Genomic DNA, 22,500 nt, shown 5'->3' with positions numbered 1-22,500 from the left:
TATTAATCATTTTGGACCACACTTTGAGAACCAATAACCTGACTTTCGCCAGATGGTGGCAGCATTGCTTATGCATTGCTTTACCATCTGGGCTCGCTCCAGCACAGTTGATAACACTCGTAAAGTCCCGGGCCGGACCAATCAGCGGCAGCTATGGGCGGGCTCTGAGCGGCTCTGAGCCAATAGAGTCTGATTGCAGACCACGTGGAAACCCAGGAGGCGGATTCTGGGTGCAACGTCATGCAGACAGGCCAATATGAGTGGTTGGAGTTGGCACGGCCATATCCAATCACCTGCTTTAGAATTTGAAAAAATGGCCCGCCCCTTACATCGGTTGTGCTGGACCGAGCCCAGATGGTAAAGCAGAGCGTTATGCAGGCATACGCAATGCTGCAAACCATCTGGCGAAAGTCAGGTTAAGAACCAAAGCTATAAATAACCATCATCCACTTTAACCCTTCATCGACCTGTGTCTCCAAGGGCTGTATACTTGGTCTGCTCATGTTTCTCCCCCCACAAGTTCACAATGTGTCGCAGCACGATACCTTGTGAGCCTGTAGATCTGCTATTTATGATGAATGTTCACTTAAGACATGTCCAAGATTGGGACGCAGGGTTTAAATGGTTAATGTTTCAAAGAAGGTTCTTTGAGGAACCATTTGTGGTTGTGAGTTTGTAGATCTGATATTTTTCAGAGCCCTGAGGAACTCCAGTCAGTGATGTGCGTTTAAATGCTTAACATACAAAATAAAAGAATGTTTTATTCATTTAAATCAGTTACTGATTGCAGCTTTAATTAACCGCTTAAACTCTAGTGACAATATTTTGTAATAATAATTATAAAACTGCATATCTTCCAGGGTGCACCTCACGTGGGTAGAGGGCAGCATGAGGGTGATGGACGGTGTGGAGGTAAGAGGTTGGGCTGTTCCCCCCTCCCCTTTATGGATGTGGTCAGCAACACCAGACTTCTGAATAATTTTTATCTGCTGAATAAGAGCCAATCCTGTTGCCACTTCACACACTGATTGAACTTTGTTTTAAATTGTCTTGCTAGGGGTCCTGAACCCCAGTTTGGGAACCACTGCCCTAGAGGGGGGTTGAAAATCAATGTTTTGGTTTTGGTTTAAAACACATTGGTGAAGGTGTTGATAATATCCCCTGAATACAGGGAGCGAGGGGCCAACAGAGTATAAAACAGTGTATAAAATGTCAATGTCACGGACAGACAGACAAACACTCACATCTTGTAAGGCGTTGAGGTTTAATCCAGTGTTCTCCTCCATGATTCACACTGTAGGAAATAAAACAACAATGAATCAATGTCTTACTGTCTAACACGCTGTCTCAACTAGCTGACACCCACACTCACACACACACACACACACACACACGATCGCACGCACGCACGCACGCACGCACACACACACACACTTAAGTATGTTCGAAAATAGGACACTATCACTGTATATTAAATCTATGTTAGAATATAGGACTACCACTGTATATTAAATCTGTCAAGGATTTGATGAACAATATTCAAGCTCTGATATTCATGTCAGACATACTTTAACATGTCTAGAGCCATGCTGTGCTGTTATCTCATTCTGTAATGAATATCATTTTCGTGAAAATGTTCTACTCTGGAAATTCAATGGATGAACGAGGACTATTAAATGATCATGTGGGCTTACATATAAAGAAGGGATGTAGGATGAGGATTGTTGTGGTGGTCTTGTACAACTAAAGAAGGGATGGAAGGATGAGGATTTTTGTGGTGGTCTTGTACATATAAAGGGATGGAGGATGAGGATTGTGGTGGTGGTCTTGTACATTGGACGTTATGGGTGAAGCCCCCCTCCAAACTGGCCAGCCAGTTAAACATTGTAAGGGAAACACTGCACTAACCAACGTGGCCACAGTCCAATTCTACTCACTTCAGAGTCTCCAGTGCAGCAGAGAGCTTCTTCAGACCAGAGCCTCCCAAGTGGCTGAAGTTCAAGTCCAGCTGTTTCAGATGGAAGGGGTTGAAGGTCAGAGCTGAAGCCAGAGAAGAGCAGCCTTCCTCTGTGACCCCACAGCCTGACAACCTGCAGAGAAATCCATATTTAACAAACTGCTGTGTTGATGTTCAAGTAGAGATCCACGCCTTACAGTATTTACAGCATTTACCTCAGGATCTGCAGTCTACACTCTTCACTCTTCAGTAGAGCAGAGAGTCGGTCCAGTTGTGATTCCTGCAGGCAGTTGAAACTGATGTCCAATTCTCTCAAATTGGAAAGATTAGATCTGAGAGCTGATGCCAGGATGTCAAATCCTGTCAGTGTGATGTTACAGCCAACAAGTCTGTAATTAAATAAAGAACAGGCAGGCAGGAATAATGTGAAATAAATCATTGTAATCTTCCAAGAGGCAGCCAACTGTGATGTATAGCGGACCAGTTACCCATAATTGGAGACCCCATGGTACCCATATGTGGAGATCCATGTACTGTATATGGAGATATGCTGTGAGACCCCAAACATGCTTACTCAGTTATTTATTATGTGAAAGTACTATGGCCTCTATGACATCTGACATCATACATTCAATTCCTTTGCCCATATATGGAGATATCTGTCTGCAGAACCAGCCACACATATATGGGCTGTCTTGGCCATCTGTCTTGGCCATATATGGATTCTGTTAGTGTGGTATGTGGCCGATGTGGCCTCCATATATGGGCATTTAAATATGAAGTCCTGTTGGATATGGGCTTAATATTGATTACATCAGGGATCTCCATACATGGGCATAAAAGGGACTCTGTTAGTGTGGTACACCTGACATCACAGTGATGTCAGAGCGTGATGTCAGAGAGTCAAACTCATAGACCGTTAAACAAACCTGACACGTACGGAGGCAAGATGTGCTCATACTAAACTGCTACCTACTGTCGCAAAAAAGTGTGACATACAGACGTGCCGTTTCAACTATTATTACTATTATTTGTTTCTGGTCAGTGTGGGTTACTATGACATCAACCTTATTGGCTAAATGAAACGGACATTAAACTGCTGGTACTGGTGTGCTGGGGAACCAGCAAACCTTCCAGTCTGTGTTTACACCAGTTTGACACTCAATGATTGTGTAACTGGGCGTGATGATACCCTAGCAGCCACGATGGATCACATATTGTATTTACTGTATAAATACAATAAATACAAACTCGGGCCATATCATTACTATAGTCAGTGTGGGATGTCTTAATCTAAATAATGCTGGTTAATTAATCTGACCTCAGTATCTCCAGTTCACAATGTGGACTCTTTAATCCAGCAGAGATGAGTTCCATGAATGAATCCGACACATCATTATAACTGAGATCCAATTCTCTTAGATGTGAAGGATTAGAGCTGAGAGCTGAAGCCACAATTTCATAATCTGGTTTTTCAAGTCGACAGCCAACAAGTCTGTAAATGTAGAATATGTCAAAATCAGAGATTATCAACACAGATTAAATCAAGTTCTTATTCAAGTAAAAACAATAAATAAAACATGCCCAAAATCATGAAAAAGGAAATAAAAAAGAAATAACCCCCAAATATTAATCACATGGTGAGGGTTGTATACTTCACGCAGCACATTTATGCTTAGACCAGGGGTGCCACAAATGTGAAAATGTTGCTAAAAAGTTTACAGTGGTCAATCCCCTCCAGATGACGGAGGTGATCTGAACCATCCCACCCAGCTTCGAACCCGGGTCTCCCGCGTGAAAGTCCAATATCTTAACCATTACTCCAAAGGGATATCCCTATGGAACGAGAGCAGATACTAGACAGTTATAACCATCTGAGGAGGAGACACAATAAACTAAATTAAACTCATTGTTCATAAGGCCATCCTCAGATGGTCATAACTGTGCTGTTATTGGCAGCGGTCCCTCAGTTATTTTCTGGACGTCCGGCCTCCAGTTGTTACACGTCGCTCCAATGAACTGCAGCGGTGGATCTAGCTTTTTATATCTATGGTACAGAGGACTTGAGTTCTTCTGTTCTGTGTGGTAATATGTTCCCTTTTCCCTGTTGGTGTGTATTTTGTCTCTGTTTACCTAGCTTTAATAGGACTAGCCTTTATTTACACATTCACACAATACCACCAGTCACTAGACCTAACTATTATTGGATATTTTACATTAAACATAATTTTATAATAGTTTTAGATGATTTTAGATTGATTCTCTTCTAAGCAGTTTTCTATTCACACTAACCGAGCCTTTCTGGTGTTCCTCACAGCTGGGATCAGTCTGGATTTCTCCCAGTCTGGTAATGTTCTGTAGGTGTCCAGGTCCAACTCATCCAGAACCTCCTCTGACGTCAACAGCATGTGGGCCAGAGCTGAACACTGGCTCTCAGACAGTTTTGTCTTTGATCTGTCCCCTGACTCCAGGTACTGTTGGATCTCCTGATTAACTGAATGGTCGTTCATCTCCATCAAACAGTGGAAGATGTTGATATATCTGTCAGGAGAGAGATTTCGATCCTCACGTTTTATCTCCTTCAGGTTGTTGATGGCTCTCTGGATTTCACCTGGATTGTTATCTGTCTGACCTCGAAGGCCCCCTATCAGACTTTGGTTGGACTCCAGTGAGAGGCCATGGAGGAAGCGAACAAAGAGGTCCAGGTGGCCATTTTTACTCTTCAGGGATTCTTTAAAGGCTCTCAGCAGGAAGTCAGCCAAGGAACTGACATCATCTCCCAGGAATGTCTTCAGTACCCTCATGTTCTTCTGTGTGTAACAGTGGAACAGGTAGACTGCAACCAGAAACTCCTGGATGCTCAGATGAACAAAGCTGTAGACCTTTCTCTCAGATTGAACAGTTTCTTCTTTGAAGATCTCTGTGCACACTCCTGAGCACAGCGAGGCGTCTTTCACATCAAGACCACACTCTTCCAGGTCTTCTTGGTAGAACATCATGCTACCTTTCTCCAGATGTTCAAACGCCAGCCTGCCCAGTTTCAGAAGTAACTTCCTGTCCGCTTCCATGAGCTGCTGTTGATTCTCTCTCTGGTGTTGCTTCTTCCTCTGTCTCTTGTTTGGTTTCTTTTTCTTGTCTTTATCCTTTACCTTGTGTGTCTCGTCATATTTCAGATTCTTCCTCTTGGTCTGGACCCACAGGAAGTGGCCGTACATTTTAGTCAGGGTTTTGGGCAGCTGTTTTGTCTCATCTGTCTTCAACATGTCCTCCAGAACGGTAGCGGTGATCCAACAGAAGACGGGGATGTGACACATGATATGGAGGCTCTTTGATGTCTTCATGTGTGAGATGATGTTGCTGGCCAGCTTCTCATCACTGAATCTCTTCCTGAAGAACTCCTCTTTCTGAGGGTCTGTGAACCCTCGTACTTCTGTCACCATGTCAAAATATTCAGGAGGGATCTGATTGGCTGCTGCAGGTCTGGTAGTTATCCAGAGGAGAGCTGAGGGGAGCAGATTCCCCTTGATGAGGTTTGTCAACAACAGGCCCACTGATGATGTCACTGTGACATCAGAAACAATGTCATTGTTGTGGAAGACATCAGAATCAATGTCAATGTTCTTGAATTTCAGTGGAATCCTGCTTTCATCCAGACCATCAAGGATTAAGCCAACTTTCCAGACAGTGAGCTCCTCTGCTGTGACCTCCTTTAATGTTGGATGGAAACGATGGATCAGTGAGAGAAGACTGTGCTGCTCATCTCTGATCAAGTTCAGCTCCCGGAATGAGAAGGGAAGCAGGAGAATGACATCTTGATTTTCCAAACCTTTTGCCCAGTCCAGAGTGAACATACGGACAGAGAATGTTTTTCCAATGCCAGCTATGCCCTTGGTCAGAACCCTTCTGATGGGTGCCTCTCTGCCAAGGAGGAGGGGCTTAAAGATGTCACGGCATTTGATTGGTTTGTCATGGATGGTCTTCTTCTTGAAAGCTGTCTCAAGCTGCCAGACCTCATGTTGGTTATTAACCCCTTGACTCTCTCCCACTGAGACGTAGAGCTCTGTGTAGATGCTGCTGAGGGAGGGCACTTCAGTGACATATGTCACACGATCAAGACGGTTCAAACTGACCTTATAAACCTTTAAATCCTCCTGCGGACTGACACCTGCTATGAGAATACAATGAAGACATTTTAAAGATTTACTGCTGTGTTTGCACACCAATTAACATTTGCAAGATGTTTAAAAAATGTAAAAAAGAAAAAAGAAAAAAAATGTAAGAAATATATAGGAGATGTACAAGCTCGCCAAGATGCGTTCCTGATTTTAAAGGGTTAAAGGAGCACTTCGCCCGTACTATGTTGTTGACTCACTCTGACACCTTAATCCCATTTCTAAAACGGCTAGTTCCATTCCTTGATTCTGATTGGCTGGTTGCCGTGGTATATGAGACTATAACCCACACCTTATATTAAAGCCAGGTGTGTTATTTCTTTCCACTGTGCCGTGAGGCTAAACTAGAGAAGCGAGCGTTTGATTTTCTCTCAAATCCTGCCGTGCGGGTGCTTCTAAGCCCTGACCGCTTGCATAGGACAGTGACTGAATGGCTCCGGGCGGGGCTTGTAAAGGCAACAAGCGCCTCTATTCTCCAGGCACATACTCGGCTGTTAGTTTAGGTTGCTATGCTAGCGTTTTTGATGTGACGTTCACCCACATAGCAGCTAAATCTGGATGAAAATAAACATGTGTATGGATCGAATATGGTTCTTAACATGAGACTGATCTAACACATAAGTGTTGTTTCCCTATTTTTTGGCAGAAAGAATGACGTGACTTTATAAACACACACTGGCTACCGTTCCTGGGATGTGGCTGGTAAACAAGGAAATGTCTCTTCCTGGTGGCGGAGAAGTGTACTTTTTTCTTTAAATAATGGAATGCTATGATTTTCATGTTGCAATATTGTGACCTGCCGCGAGGCTTGTGGTTACCGGGGTAGTATACACCGGCTGAGAGGGTCGGAAACACTCGGCTGAGAGGGTCGGAAACACTCGGCTGGCGCCTCGTGTTTCCCAACGCCTCTCAGCCGGTGTATACTACCCCGGTAACCACTCGCCTCTTGTGGCTTATTGCTTTAGTATAACGCGCTGATTTTAATATTTTCCCACCTGAACTAACGTAGAGTATATATCTGCTGCTGCTCACACACCTAGGTCCTCATTTATCAATGAAGTGTAAAAAAACAGCATATTTTGTTTCCATAAATATTGGTGTAGTCAACGTTGAACCTATATCATTGTATCGCTGTATGTTTAGAGACCTCACGGTCCACAACAAGATTTAATCAGCGTTAGGGCGGTACAGACACCCGAAAATGCTCTTGTATACCTTAGGTCTGAACCAGATCAGCAATTTTATCTGAATAACTGATAAAGCACTTGTTTAAATGGGTGAATCATTAAGCACCTTGTAACATTGCAAATAAGGGATTTTAGATTGTTTCCATATGGCTAGATTTTAATTGTTATCATTGTCACTTATAAAATAAAATCGGCGTGCATGTCCATGATGTATGCCTTTATAAAATATTATATTCACAAGGATTATTCATTAGTTTGTTAGATACATTTTGGAGTGGATACATGTGTCCACATTTTGACGTAAGAGCTGAGTACGACAACGTCAAAGTCACGATGCAATGATAAATGCAGACAATTGTGGAAATCTTGTTGATAACAATTGTTTGCACCATGTTGATAAATGAGGGCCCTTATGTCTATATCTATCGGTGCCTATACTGCACAAATATATATATATACTATGTGTTAATAGGTAGATAAATAGTGTTTTCTCTCTCTCTCTCTCTCTCTCCCCCCCCCCCCCCATCTCTATCTCTCTCCCCCTCTCTCTCTCTCTCCCTTGCCCCCCTCTTCTTCTTATGTAAATAATAAAGATGGAGCTTAATGCACAAAAACTGATTTCACCCACAGTTTTTGCTTTGTTGCTAAAAGCGACAAAGGCAATAACCAGATTCCAAAATTGTCCTGAAGCGACGTCATTATGAAGCGCTCGAAAATTCCGACAGACTTTTAGCCAGTCGGAGCTATAGGCTCACAGCACATTGGATGTGGCACTTGCGTTGCAACGATGAGGAAATCGCGTGCTCTCAGTGAGATTTTCCCCCGTAGTTAATCCGTCTCCCTCCTTTCTGCTGGACTAGACCAGGGACGTGCAGAGAATCTTAGAGAGGCAGGGACTGAAATTTCTAAAAATATTGAAAATAGCAGAGGCTGCGACATGTTGTGAGCTTGGAGGTCGGCTATTTTAAGTTCTTGATACCACACTGAACTAAGCATATAGTCAATACTGGAGATATGGCATAACGGCATGGATTTCTACACAGAGAGGGCAATTCTTTTAACACACGGGTGACTAACCGGTCCCTTAGGCCGATTTTGAGATTTCAAAGTGCAATAACTCTCCCTGTGAAGGTCTCAGAAATTTCCCCTTCCATGACTTTTCCTAAATACTCAAGATATATGTTCTCGTTTTTTTTTCCGCTTCTGAAACGTTTCCTAATTATGAAATAAAATACAATTATACCACTCTGACGGTAGTTATCGGCAGAAAAGACCGCTCTCCCCCATTCTCCCCCTCCTAAGAGAATTCACACGTTTAGCGCTCCCGGAGTGCGCCTTTGTTCAAGGTAATGGATCCTTTGCATTTCACTGTCAGCTTAGCAAAGACATTAAAAAAAAGCCGTGCAGGAGCAATCATTTGCGGGGAGATGATGCTCTTGCTGACCGGGAGAAGTGTGACGCTGCTGCCACTGCACAGTGTGTTTCTAAAAGCTAAGCATCATTTCAGCTAATAATACATATAAAGAACAACTGGGTGATCTATAAGTTATCTGCCAAAATTAATATCTTGTATTGATATGCCTACACGGCACACGCTGCACCGGGAGACACGGCCCTAATCTCCCGGTGCAGTCAGCCTGTTCTGTCCGAGTGGAGACGGCTTTTAGACGGGCACGCATGTCACGGTGCCGATCAAACAGTATAGGCACCCGACACTTGTGTCCTGCACGTTTAATTTCTAATGGATAATCATTTGCTTTTCATTGTTACATGCCTAAGCAAAAAACACTACGTGAACATTTTACAGAGTGAAGAGAATGTGAATTATCTCTCTCTCTCTCTTTCTCTCTCATAATTTCTCTGCCTCGCTCTGTCTATCTCTGCTACACCGTTCCCTCTCTCTCTTTCTCCCGAGCCCAGTTTGCGCAAATGGAACCTTATTTATTATATATATATTTAACTATCGAGAGCGCTCTCTTTCTTTCTCTTTCCCCTCCCTCTCTGCATGCATGCGTGCATGCGTGATGTCGGGACATCACATTACCTAAACATGATTCATTGGCTGGTTTTGTGAGTTGTCTAATAATAGGTAATACGAATGAAAATCGGGACATATGAAGGCGTAATTCTTTTACTTCGCTTCGTATGGCGTTGTGAGCTTGTAGAAGATTGGCTATTTGTGTAACAAAATACCCTATATTGTCAATGAACAAAACTAAGCCAAATGGAACCATACGGGTCCATTTGGTTTCATTTTACGCTCTCTCTTTCTCCCACATGAAAGGAACCTGCCTCTCTCGCCACGTCTTTTTTTTAATACTTTTTTATACCACGTCCACGATCGAACCATGCATGCGTTCGTTCCTATATATACAGCGCAAGGCATATCTCTCTCTCTCTCTCATGCATGCATGCGTGCGTGATGTCGGGACATCACATAACCTTGCCTTTCACCGCATAATCAATAGCGCGGTGCGCCCCGCTGTGTTGGCCTTGAATCTCCCAAATCGTAAATAAAACAAAGCCATAAAAAATATGTTTCTGGATAAACAAACGTGTCTATAACCACTCAAACTGCATGGCGCACTGTGCGCAAAGACGCTGATCATTGATTTATTCCTGCATGCAAAACCAAACTGTTTTAAAATGACTTTCAAAACTCAACACTCTGCTATAATACAAAGGCCTCGGCGCGGATGCTGGGCTGCGCTGCGAAGCGATACGAAATTAAACCAGTGACATTAAAAGTAAGATCATGCTACAAACTTAGTGTCATTTTCCCAAGCCTGTTTTTTTCCTGCTAAACCATGAAGTTAACATTGAAAGCGAGAGTTGAGAGGTCAATTGAAATGCTAATTCAAATTCGGAAGACAATAGAACCCCCGCTGGCAGCAGGGGGAGGAAGTGTTGCGCTCCTGGGCCAAAAGGGAGAGAATCTAACGGTCAAAATGAACGATAAATGCAGGCGTAGTGGTAGTTTTTTATTTTCAGTCACCCAAGTGTTAACATAAGATGCTGCATTCAAGTTCAGGAAAGTTTGGACAAGGCAATTCTCTTGAATGCTGCCTTCAGGGTATGGCATGGAAAGAGGAGCATTTGCATTTCAAAACTTGCAATTCTCTTGAATGCTGCCTTCAGGGTATGGCATGGAAAGAGGAGCATTTGCATTTCAAAACTGCATTCATGGTCTGGAGAAGGCACTTTTGTTACAGACAGATGAAAGGGCAGGGGCTCAAGCCCCCTTTCATGTCTATGTGTGTCACGTGCCTGGATTAGACTGCTCGCACTCAAAACATACCATTAAACACTACACTACAGGATAATTGTTTAAGATTCGCCTTTCAACACACACACACACACGCATGCACATGGCATGCATGCACGCACACACACACAAACACATTAATGTTATCCTCCACTCGACACCATCGCCTCGCACAACGGAGGAAAGTGCTTCAATACGGAATTTGTGTCCCATGAGTTCACTTTGACACGTTTCATGTCTATTGTCTATCCATACATGGATCTGTTCAACTCTGACTTTTATCCTCTCTCTACACTGTTAAACTAGTAGATCTAGTAGTCAACGCAATTATGAAGCGTTACAAATGAGGCGGCTCTCCCCTACATTGGTGTAGCCCAAATTAATATTCTTTGTTATGCTAAAGAAAACGACAAGCAACAAAGCTTAATATTGAAATATTTCAATTCCAGTTTACACCAGTAAACCAGTTGATGTGACAATAAAGATCTGAAAATGGGCGAAATGCTCCTTTAAGCATCTCAGTTATTAACATGAAATGTTAATTAGTATAAATGGTGTCCAGTCTTACTTTGTCCACTTGTGGTTGGACTGGGTGTGGTCAACACTCTGTGGAGAGGAATATAATGTATTATATGACTTTAATGTAGGATGAATGAACAATTCGTTAACAACACTTAATGAGGACCACAGTCTGTCTTTGTCTCTACCTGCCCCCACTTTGTGGTGAGTGTAAAATGTGCTTACTGGAATAGATTTACAGCCCTCCTCTCAACAGGAGGCCAACTGTCTCTGTGTCACCCAGCAGTGATTATGTAAAGTGTAATATAATGTCTACAGTTGCATGATTAGCATGTCACAGGATGATAGTCAGGATGAAAATGATTATTAATTTTGGTGGAGTTGAGCCCTTAGGAGGGACAATATGAGATGCATGTTATTTCATACAGTATATTATTTAATTTAATCATATTGTGGAGACTCCGCTAAAAAAGGTGAGAGCTTCCACAGGGCCATGCAGCAGACACAGTGATGGCAGAGTTCAGCACCTCGGACAGCGCCAGTGCCTTGGCCACGTCATTGATGAGAGCGTGCTATTGACCATATTCACACTGCGGCCAACACATGGGCCTGCATTACAAACCATTGTAAACAATGGAGCGATGGTCCCAAAATATGAGTTCTGTTCAACCAATTTCTCGTTTGACCAAATTGACGAATGGGCAGATGACAATGTGTGCAGTCACAGCATCAGCATCTTGGGGAGAAGATTCATGAAGGAATGAAATGCAGATGTTGGATTGGACACACTTCTTCTGGTCTAAATGCAACGTCTGGGTGTACAAATAAAGCGTGTTATGACCAGTGTTGGGTATAACGGCGTTACAAAGAACGGCGTTATGTAACAAAACTACTTTTCTCTGTAACTAATAACGTAACTCGTTACTTTCCCCATTCAGTAACGCCGTTATTGTTACTGTGGTGTGAAGGGGCTAGTTACTCGTTACTTTCTGTGGTCCAAATGGAATGTTTCTCCCTGCCGCGGAGAGAGGACTGAGGGGAGCCTGTCTGCTCTCTGTCAGAGTGTGTTGAAGAAGAGCGATGATTGGTTGACCTAGGGGAGATTTTCAGGCTACGCCGATCAGAAACAGACCTGGGTTGGTCTTCTTGCCTCATAGGGAAATACACATACACACACTTCCAAAATCTAAACACACACTCAGTTGCTTACACGGAGACAATGGAGAGGAGAGGAGAGTGCCGGCAATTGCTGGCGAGAGCTCAGCTCGCGATAACAGCACCTGTTATCGCGGTGCACGTGTGGCACCCCGGGCCCCTATAGGGCCCTTGACGTGGCACCATGGGGCCTGTGATGTGGCCCCTGGTGTGACTATTGTTATGGCAGATCCTGAACAGTGTCTGTGCCATATTTGGTGCAGATCAGAGCAACGGTGCACCTTTGGCACCACAGGGGCCCCTGATATGGCACACTGGGGGCCCTGATGTAGCCCTTGGTGTGACTATTGTCTTTGCAGTCTCCTGAGCAGTGTTTAGGTCAAGTTTGGTGCATATTGGAGCAATGGTGCACCTTTGGCATCCTGGGGGCCCCTTATGCAGCCCTTGGTGTGACTAATTATCATGGCAGACCCCTGAACACTGTGTATGTCACGTTTGGTGCAGATTGGATCAACGGTGCAACAGTTGCACCCCAGGGGCCCCTGAGTTGGCTCCTAACGTGGCCCCTGGTTAGACTATTGTCATGGCAGACCCGTGAACAGTGTTTATGCCAAGTTTGGCGCAGATTGGACGAACGGTGCACCTGTGGCACCCATGGGCCCCCAGGGGCCTCTGATTTTGTCCCTGGGGGACAAATGTGGCCCCCCAAGTTTGGGTCTAACTTGCCAGTAACTGCTCCAATCCTCACCAGTCAGGCCCACCCGTGGCTACACCGCTGGTGAATATTGTAATGGATTGTACTGGATTGACTTACTGTGTGTGTGGAGGTCCAGGTTCATTACTGAAGTTAAGAGGTTCATCTTTAGACCAGTCACCCTTCATAGACACACAGCTGGGTGTTGGAGACTCTGCTCTGTGGTGAAGACTTCTGGAATCATAATAAATGTTTAAACAGTTTTTCAGGTCAGGATTTAGTCGTTTTTAGAATCGGCCTCAGTCCTAAATGCAGACATCACAAGTCTCCCGGATGTTGCGGGAGTCTCCCGGAAATCAGCGTCTCCTCCCGGACACCCGCGAGTGGCACTAAACCTCCCGGAAATCCTGGCCGCTCCCGCAAATGTTGCCATATCCGGCTGGATCCGGTCGAAAAAGCCGTATCTGCGATCCGCGAGTGTTCTAATCCGGTTCCAATTTGTCGTTGAACTGTCAATCTGGCAAATGCATGATTGTAATTCGCTGTGGGAGATGTGGGCGTCTAAACGTGACCAACCACTGGTGTCAAATGGAGACTGGGTTCTCCTCTCGAGAGTCGAGACTCTCACGCGCGAGAATATAATCAGCTCGTAACAGTAAACAGACAGGTTTTTGACAGGTCTTGCTTAATATGAATAAAATAACAGTACATTACAGCTGTCGGTTCTTTTTCGCTGGACATACAACTGGACAAGCTGCGCCAGCCTGTGCGATGCACGGCAGCCTGTGTCTCACTGTGAGAGTGACTTAACCTTCTCCCAAATAGGTAAGACATCATTCTATAAATTAACCTGATTATATTAAGCCTAAATGGTTCCGCCGTTTTTAACAATTTTTAACCGTAGAAAAATTAGTAAAATCCGCGAAAAAAACGATATTCGCGGGCACGCGTGCACAGGTGACCTCCCGGAAATGGTGATCGCCAACTTGGGATGTCTGTAAATGGGTTAATGAAATTATCTCATAAATAGCACCGCTCACCTCACACCAGGTGTGATTTTTTTGCAAGCTTGAGGATTGGTCAAGCAACAGGTATAGGTGGCCTGACTAGTAGGCCTATATATAATTTGCACACTGTTTAACACACTTGTCACATTAAAGTGTTGTTGTAATGGATTTACATACTGTGTGTGTGGAGGTCCAGGTTCATTACTGAAGTTCCAAGGGTGACCCATAGACCGATCACTCTTCATAGACACACAGCTGGGTGTTGGAGACTCTGCTCTGTGGTGAAGACTTCTGGAATCATAATACATTTTTATACAGTTATCGTGTGAATGAAAAAGGTCAGTTTGTTCAAGATTATTTACCCCTAGTTGCTCTCGGTGAGCTGTTTGGTGCCTTGCATGGTTTCCTTCGCCATCGGTGTGTGAATGGGTAAACGAATGTAATGCACAATGTAAAGCCCCTTGGATAAAGGCGCTATATAAAATGCACCATATTTTTTTAATTCTTTTTTTTTTTGGTAAAAATGTGACCTACGGTCGCAATAATCTATAGTAATTTATACATTATATTAATTTATAATGACTATAAGGATTGGAGAGAGAGGACACATGTCATTAGACTATGTCTGATTATTTAGTAACTATTTAGTGCACACATAACCTAGCATTTAGTATATTGTAGTGGTGTCAAAAATAATCGATTCAGCAATGCATCGCAATTCAGTTCAATCAGTTCAATTCAATGCAATTCAATGCAGCAACTTGACATAATTGATAATCAAAGCCTATATAATTATATAAAATTATAATATATTCATAATGCTAATGTAATACAATTCTAAATAAAACATGTTGTTCAGTATTTATCTGATTGCTTGTATTGACTGAAATGCAACAGCATGTGGTCAGTCAGTTTCATGTTCCTTCAGTGGCCATTAGGGGGAGCCATGATACCACTGTAACATTCAAAACGTCTAAAAATCCCAAGATTTAAGTGGTTCTTTAACAAAATTAAATACATGGCAAATAGGTAGAGCTTATAGGTCACAGTGGCCATAGGTTGAATTATTATTCAAAAAACTTGCACATATCATAACTTTCAGTCTATAGGTAATGCTTGGACAGGGAGAGCACACTATTCTAATACTCTGTTTTATTTGTAATAATTTGCACACTATGCAACACATGTGCCATGGTATAGTGTTGTGTATATTGTAATGGATTCACATACTGTGTGTGTGGAGGTCCAGGTTCATTACTGAAGTTAAGAGGTTCATCTTTAGACCAGTCACCCTTCATAGACACACAGCTGGACGTTGGAGACTCTGCTCTGTGGTGAAGACTCCTGGAATCATAATAAATGTTACACGGTTTTTCTTGTCAGGATTTAGATGTCGTTTTTAGAATCGGCCTCAGTCCTAAATGGGTTAATGACATTAACTCATAAATAGCACCGCTCACCTCACACTAGGTGTGTTTTTTTTTTTGTATCTAACTATTAATCAAGCAAATGTCTGTCCGCCAAGTGGGAAGTGAGCGCCTTATGCAAGCTTGAGGATTGGTCAAGCAACAAGTATGGGTGGCCTACAGGTAATAATGACTAGTATAAATACTAGTAGGCCTATATATAATTTGCACACTGTGCAACACACGTGTCACCTTATAGTGTTTGTTGTTGTAATGGATTCTAATGGATTTACATACTGTGTGTGTGGAGTTCCAGGTTCATTACTGAAGTTCCAAGGGTGACCCATAGACCGATCACTCTTCATAGACACACAGCTGGGCGTTGGAGACTCTGCTCTGTGGTGAAGACTTCTGGAATCATAATGCATTTTTATACAGTTATCGTGTGAATGAAAAGTTTGTTCAAGATTCTTTGTTGTTGCATCAAATTATGAAAGCATGGCACGGACATACAAACTGAGTAGACAATAATATTACCAGAAACAGTCTGGACTGAAGAGTGAGCAAATGGAACCAAATGGACCCTCTTGGGTCCATGTGGTTCCATTTGTACACTCACTGAGTGAATTCAAGGGGGTCCTTGCAAATAAAACATTTGAGAACTAGTGGACTCATAATGTGCCAGACACCGGTAAGTGTCACAAATATTCAGATTCTGAAATTCTGACATTATAATGGTGTGTAAAAAAGAAAATCTCAAATTTGCCACGGCCCACGGACAAGACCAAGTCTTTGCCACGGACACATTTGTCCGCATACAGACATATTGGCCCCTGTATGAAAGTATAGCAGGGTAAAAATGTTTTGGAGTTTCAACTCCTGGACGTTGCAGCAACGTCAGCCTGTATAGTGCAGCTTCACCACTGAACAGCACATAATGATTTGTAGAACTTCATTCACAAACTGCACACATAAGCCCCTTTTCCACTACTGGGCCGAACCAGAACTAGAACCAAAACTTTCCAGAACCAAAAACTTTCAAGAACCTGTGAAGTTCCGGGACCAAGTTCTGCTTTCCATATAACCAGTCCTGACCAGCAGTGCTCTGCCCATTGGTTCCCAGAACTCACGTATAGTACTACATCGAGAGCAGGACCTGAAATGCTCCTAGAACCTTGTCTGAAACCGGGCTGTGCGCTATGAATAAAACAAATAAATAGGTTCAGGTTCTAGAAAGTTCTGGTTCTGCTTCGTAGTGGTAAAGGGTAACTTATAATCTATAGATAAACATTGGAGAGACATACTTAGTGTGCGGAGGTCCAGGCTGGGGAGGAAATGTTGGAGACTCTGCTCTATGGATGTGATGCTTGTCAGCTCCCCCCTCCTCTTTCTCCACACACTCACTCATCTCTAGGTCTTTATTAAACCTGTCAGATTTCAGTCAATGAAATAGATCATCTTTTGGTCTTTATTAATCCAGTCAGGGTTACAGGCAATGAAATAGATTTTGATTTATTTGATTTATTTATTTGCACAATAAAAAAACAATACATGTGAACATTATTTAAAAAAAGCATGAAAATAAGTGCAGGCGAGAAAGGAAGCCCATAAAGGGCTTATACAAGGTTCTCACATAAAGTAATAAACAAGTATGTATAATTATGTTAAAACACAAGATTCAAACTAGAATGATAAAAAAGTACCTAAAATGTTTGTGTGTGTGTGTGTGTGTGTGTGTGTGTGTGTGTGTGTGTGTGTGTGTGTGTGTGTGTGCGTGTGTTGTGTGTGTGTGTTGTGTGTGTGTGTGTGTGTGTGTGTGTGTGTGTGTGTGTGTGTGTGTGTGTGTGTGTGTGTGTGTGTGAGAGAGCATATGCAGAAGCAAGGCCACTTTATGTGGTAGAATTAAATGTAGAGGCTTGATTTATCAGGCTGTTTAAAATTACAGATTGAAGATGAGGATTTGGCAAGAAGTATGTGTGTATTCCAGAAGAACCTCTGTCTTTAATGGAAAACTGGCTATGCGTGATACAACTACAGGGAGGATGGAGATTGCCGGATTGTCTGGTATCATAATCATGAAATTGTGAATTGGTCTTAATATTCCTTGAAAGGAACACACATGAGGACGGTTTTTCGAGGCGACATCGCCGTCAGAAGGCTCACTCGCTGGCAGTGCGGATGAGTTGTGACGCCGACGGCAGCGTTCGCTGCCGCAGCGCGCAGCAGTTACAGACCCCACTACCAACACCAGGGTTTAAACACCAGTAAGACTCCCTAATCGGGAGATAAGCGACCGTCAGGTCGCAGCGTGATTTTAGGCCAAAATGTGTAGGAGAAGTGTCCAAAAATGTGTTTGTAAAAAGCGGCTTGATGGTGGCGCTATATGGGACTGATCCATGTTGATGAGATGAGTGTAGACATACTGTGTACCGATTTGCGTGATTTTAGGGCAAAATCTGTAGGAGCAGTGTCCAAAAATGTGTTTGAAAAAATCGGCCTGATGGTGGCGCTATATGGGACAGATCCATTTTGATGACATGAGTGTAGACATACTGTGTAACGATTCGCATGATTTTAGGGCAAAATCTGTAGGAGTAGTGTCCAAAAATGTGTTTTTAATAATCAACCTGAAGGTGGCGCTAAATGGGACATATCCATGTTGATGAGATGAGTGTAGACATACTGTGTAGCGATTTGCGTGATTTTAGGGCAAAAATTGTAGGAGCAGTGTCCAAAAATGTGTTTTGCAAGAATCGTCGTCATGGTGGCGCTAGACGAGGGCCATGTGAGAATTGATGGGTGGAGGTTGTAGTTTGGCAGGCAAGGAGTGTGTGTGCAAAATTTGGCATGGATCGGGGCAACGGTTGCGGAGATATGAGCAGGGCAAAAGTGTGACACGTGACGTGTGACGGAGGGACAGACAGACAGCCGGTGGAGGTTTTGATAGTAAGTGCGACCTGACGGTCGCAACTAAAACAGTGAATAACACCCAAACTTAACCCAAGAGAAAAGCATAGAATAGATAGAAAAACGATAGGCACTCAATCCGTAGATTCACCCCCTCCACACCACGCTCTTGCTCAATCACACATGTGCGAGAGAGTGAGAGAGAGAGAGAGAGAGAGAGAGAGAGAGAGAGAGGGGTGTTAGTTTCTGCCAAACACGTTCCAACAGCAGAGAATAAAGACAGATAAATATCTCTCTCCACATGCTTTATGCATGGCCACGCACGCACGTACGCACACACACACACACACACACACACACACACACGCACACACACACACACACACACACACACACACACACATACACGCGCGAGCAGCTGAAGCCTTTGTCTAGAAAAAAGTCAATGCAAGCTTCCACACCAACTACGAATTTCCGTCGGGTAAAAAGGCGTCTGTTTATTTATTCGCTCTTGTGTCGAATTTTTAAAACATTCGCTGGCGAACTCCTCTCTCTTTGTAGTGTGTATCAAAGCAAGCTAAACTCTATCCTATTTAAAGAGAGAGAGAGCACTTGGTCGAGGGACCATCCCTTTGCATTGAGGCCAAGGGGAACAGTGTTTCTCCTTGTCCGTGTCTTGTCTGTGTGGCTGTTTGCTAGTATTGCCGTCAGTGGTGAAAAAAGTACTCAAATTTCTTACTAGTAAAAGTACATTTAAATGAATAGTTGAGTAAAAATACAATAGGATCCGAAATGTAGTGCAGTAGTACTGGAATTTGGACATACTCAAGTACAAATACCTACAAGTACAGTAAGTAAATTACTTTAAACCACTGGCTGCTGCTGCGACTGCCTGGCTGCTGCTGAGGAACCCTTCACGTGGTGTCCTCTCTGCTGTGTGAGGTTATGGTTGTGTGATGCCAGCCCGAAACAATTTGCACCACAGATCACATTATTCAATTTTTGCCGAATTTTATGCGCGTATTTGCGTCGCGGTACTGTAGGTGTGGGTGTGTGTCGGCAGATAATACAACAAGATAAACATGTCAGAACATCAACAACAATATAACAAATGCATATGAATTTCAATCTAAAACAAAAAATCAGTAAAGAGAAAAAGAAAAAAAAATTAGAAATAGTTTAGATCTGGCATTAAGACATACCTGGGAAGAAGAGAAGCTCAGTCTTGTCTGGGTTCAGCTGGAGGTGTTGTGTGTGTGCGTGCATCCAAACATGCAGTGATGTGCTCTTCCACCTGAGAGAAATATTAGTATCACTCTCATTAGTTTATTCATTTTAACAAATTGTCTCATAATGTTTTATGACTACAATAAGACAAAGAAAAACACATCTCTGTGCACTACTCCTACAGATTTTCTCCAACCTAAACGTTTAAAAGTTATAAGCCCTGCATGACATCACACTATAGTGACACTGCAGTGCATTGATTGACATGCTGGCATACCTTCATTAATGTGTTTCCATTGTCAGGTTGACATGTCTTACATCACACCTACTCATATCTCGTCAACATAGAACCTGTTCTCCTTCATGAAACTATTTGTACATGCGTGCATGTGCCTGTGTGTGAACACTTCATTCTCTCTCTCTCTCTCTCTCTCTCTCTCTCTCTCTCTCTCTCTCTCTCTCTCTCTCTATATATATATATATATATATATATATATGTGTGTGTGCTATAATACATTAATACTACATTAGTTTGTTTTGCAATGATAGCAAGGTTGGTTTAAAAGGCTATCTAAAAGTACTGTGGCAGCCGGCCTGGCATTTATGTAGGCTAATACAAAGCTATTAATTGTGTGCGTGTAGGCTATATAACCATGTTAGCCTATGTTCTCATAGCAAACACTGAGGATGGTGTGCGGGGCAGATCGAGTGCGTTGCAATTTGGAAGCACCTACCGGTACGCATGTCTGTAAGCTGATCTACAAGCAATGGTCTGCAAATCCCTGGAAATCTATTGTCTGGCAGGATGTGTGAAGTAGAGGTCTTCACGGGGGCCCGAAATTAACCGAATACCCGAGAGACCCGTACGTGGTTCGGTCAGTGTTTTATCATAATCACTCAAAGCCGGGCATTTCCCTCGGAACACGGGGCAGTCAATCATTATACCCGAGTGGACCCGAGAGGACCCGTACTGTGCGTAACGTGTGTGTACTTTCGGCTTTAAAAAAAAAACTGTTAATAAAGCAATCAATCAATGTGTGTGTGTGTGTGTGTGTGTGTGTGTGTGTGTGCTAGGGGTGCAGGAAAAAATCGATTCGAATACGAATCGTGTTTCTAACATGGCAAGATTCAGAATCGATTCTCATTTGTATTAGATAATATTTATTAGATATCATGATTGTCATGATTTATTATTTTATGATTTTTTATTGTGATTTTTTTGTAATACGATAATTTATTAGATATTATGTTGTGTTTGTATGAGTTAAAAGAATGTGTGCAAGCATGAATAAATCAGACATGTTGTCTTGGATTTACCTTTGTTTTTTGCAAGTTCAAATAAGGAAGGGAAACCACGTGACCGCCGGGAATGGCCATGACGCTCCCTGACGCTCTCCATGGGTGCCAGAACTCGCACCGAAAGTGCAATGAAATACGTGTGAAATACATGCCGTATGATTTCAGTTCCTTTTTTTTTCCTTTTCTCAGTTCACTTTTTTCTGTAAACGTTCGGGTCAGATTATTGGTGGTTGTCTGGGTGGTTGTCTGGGTGTCCTTTTGTCTAGGCCACCCAGACAACCACAAATCATTATTTTTGCTAAAGGGACAGATAAATAGTTAAAATATTGCTGACAGCGGTTTCAATTCCTTCTTTAATTTGTTTTCGGCAGGAGAAATTCTTCATTGTAGCCTACTTGTAGCCTATTTGGGGAATTCCACCTCTAATAACCAATCACCATTTTGGTTCTCATATAACTGTTTAAATTAATATCAGATATCAAATATTGACTCAAGAAACGTATATTACTGTCTGAGGTTCACACCAAAGTCAGAGTAAACCTTTAAATGACATGTAGGCCTAACGTAAGACTTTTAGGGGACTTCCGCCTCCTATAACCTGGCCCAGTTAGTTACCAATAATTACCACCTTGGTTGTTATATATCCCCATGTGTAACGACCAGGATTCAAACGTGGGTTTCCTGTGTATCTTAACCATCAGACCAAAGGGATATCCCTTTGTACCAGGGGAGATACTAGACTTTTGAGGCCATCAGGCTGAGTCACTCTGCTACACGTGTTCAAAAGCTCAAGACCCAGGGCTTAATTAATGCCGGAGCTTGGCTCCGCCACCTGCCTCTTGCGCTCCGGTACCTGAAAGTGCGCTCCGCCACCTGCTTCTTGCGCTCTGGTACATCAAATGCGTCTACAGTCTATATAATGTTAAGTGGCGTGCCATGCCGTCGCATGAGGGCCTGGGTATGGGGCAGTGTAAATACTTTATTCTGAAGGTAAAACCGGAAAAGGTAGTTGTTGTTGCTGCTGGTTACTTTTCGAATAGGCACAGCATTACGTCATCACAGTGACTTCTTATTGTCGGAGTGGCAACACGTCCATAGAGGTTAAGGTTAAGGTTAGGGTAAGAGATAGCTGGAGTAGATCCTGATATATGAATTGAATAGAGAATGGCTTTCAATCGAGAATCGTTTTGAATCGAGAATCGTTTTTAAATCGGAAAATAATCTTTTCTGAATTCGAATCGTTTGATTTGAAAGAATGGAAAGAAATTGTGAATCGTGACCCCAAGAATCGATTCTGAATCGAAACGTGGGATACCCAAAGATTCGCAGCCCTAGTGTGTGCACTGGCGTGCTCTCTGATCAGGAGAATGAACGGGTGTGCTGCGTTTAGGCTGACCTAGGATCAGGTCCTGCATAGCTAGATATACTGTAGATAGAAAATAGCCTAAAGCATCCTTTCTCCCTGGCTTTTGTCTTGATGTTAATGTTATAGATTCCTTAGCAACCAGCAGTATTGGACAATAATAAGTCGACATATTACACAATAAAGTTTACACCTTCGCTCTGACTTTTGACAGTGCCTGCATGTCAATCAGTTAACAGAGCACGGCTGCAGTGAGTGAGTGGATCTCTGCACATGAAAGGCAGAGGCACGCACAAATAATAATTTCTTTAATCTTTAATCATCATTAAATGGTCAGGTCTC

The 22,500-nt window shown here is 42.9% G+C and overlaps 1 protein-coding gene across 1 annotated transcript in view; it reads right to left on the bottom strand.

The window, feature by feature from the left end:
• Window positions 1-22,500, bottom strand: part of LOC308289557 (protein NLRC3-like) — a gene marked incomplete at both ends in the record, with an annotated part of 24,892 nt that overhangs the window by 1,105 nt on the left and 1,287 nt on the right. Inside the window, 4 exons of the mRNA XM_080731279.1 lie at window positions 873-940; window positions 2,173-2,346; window positions 3,279-3,452; window positions 4,250-6,031. Of these exons, the coding sequence (XP_080587405.1) occupies window positions 873-940; window positions 2,173-2,346; window positions 3,279-3,452; window positions 4,250-6,031 (2,198 nt within the window). The remainder of the gene's footprint in view (window positions 1-872; window positions 941-2,172; window positions 2,347-3,278; window positions 3,453-4,249; window positions 6,032-22,500) is intronic.

This window comes from Nannobrachium achirus (assembly GCF_963921795.1).
Source record: "Nannobrachium achirus genome assembly, chromosome: 1".
NCBI lineage: Eukaryota > Metazoa > Chordata > Actinopteri > Myctophiformes > Myctophidae > Nannobrachium > Nannobrachium achirus.
Note: the sequence above shows the minus strand (reverse complement) of the source record. Positions and strands in the feature narration are given on the sequence as shown.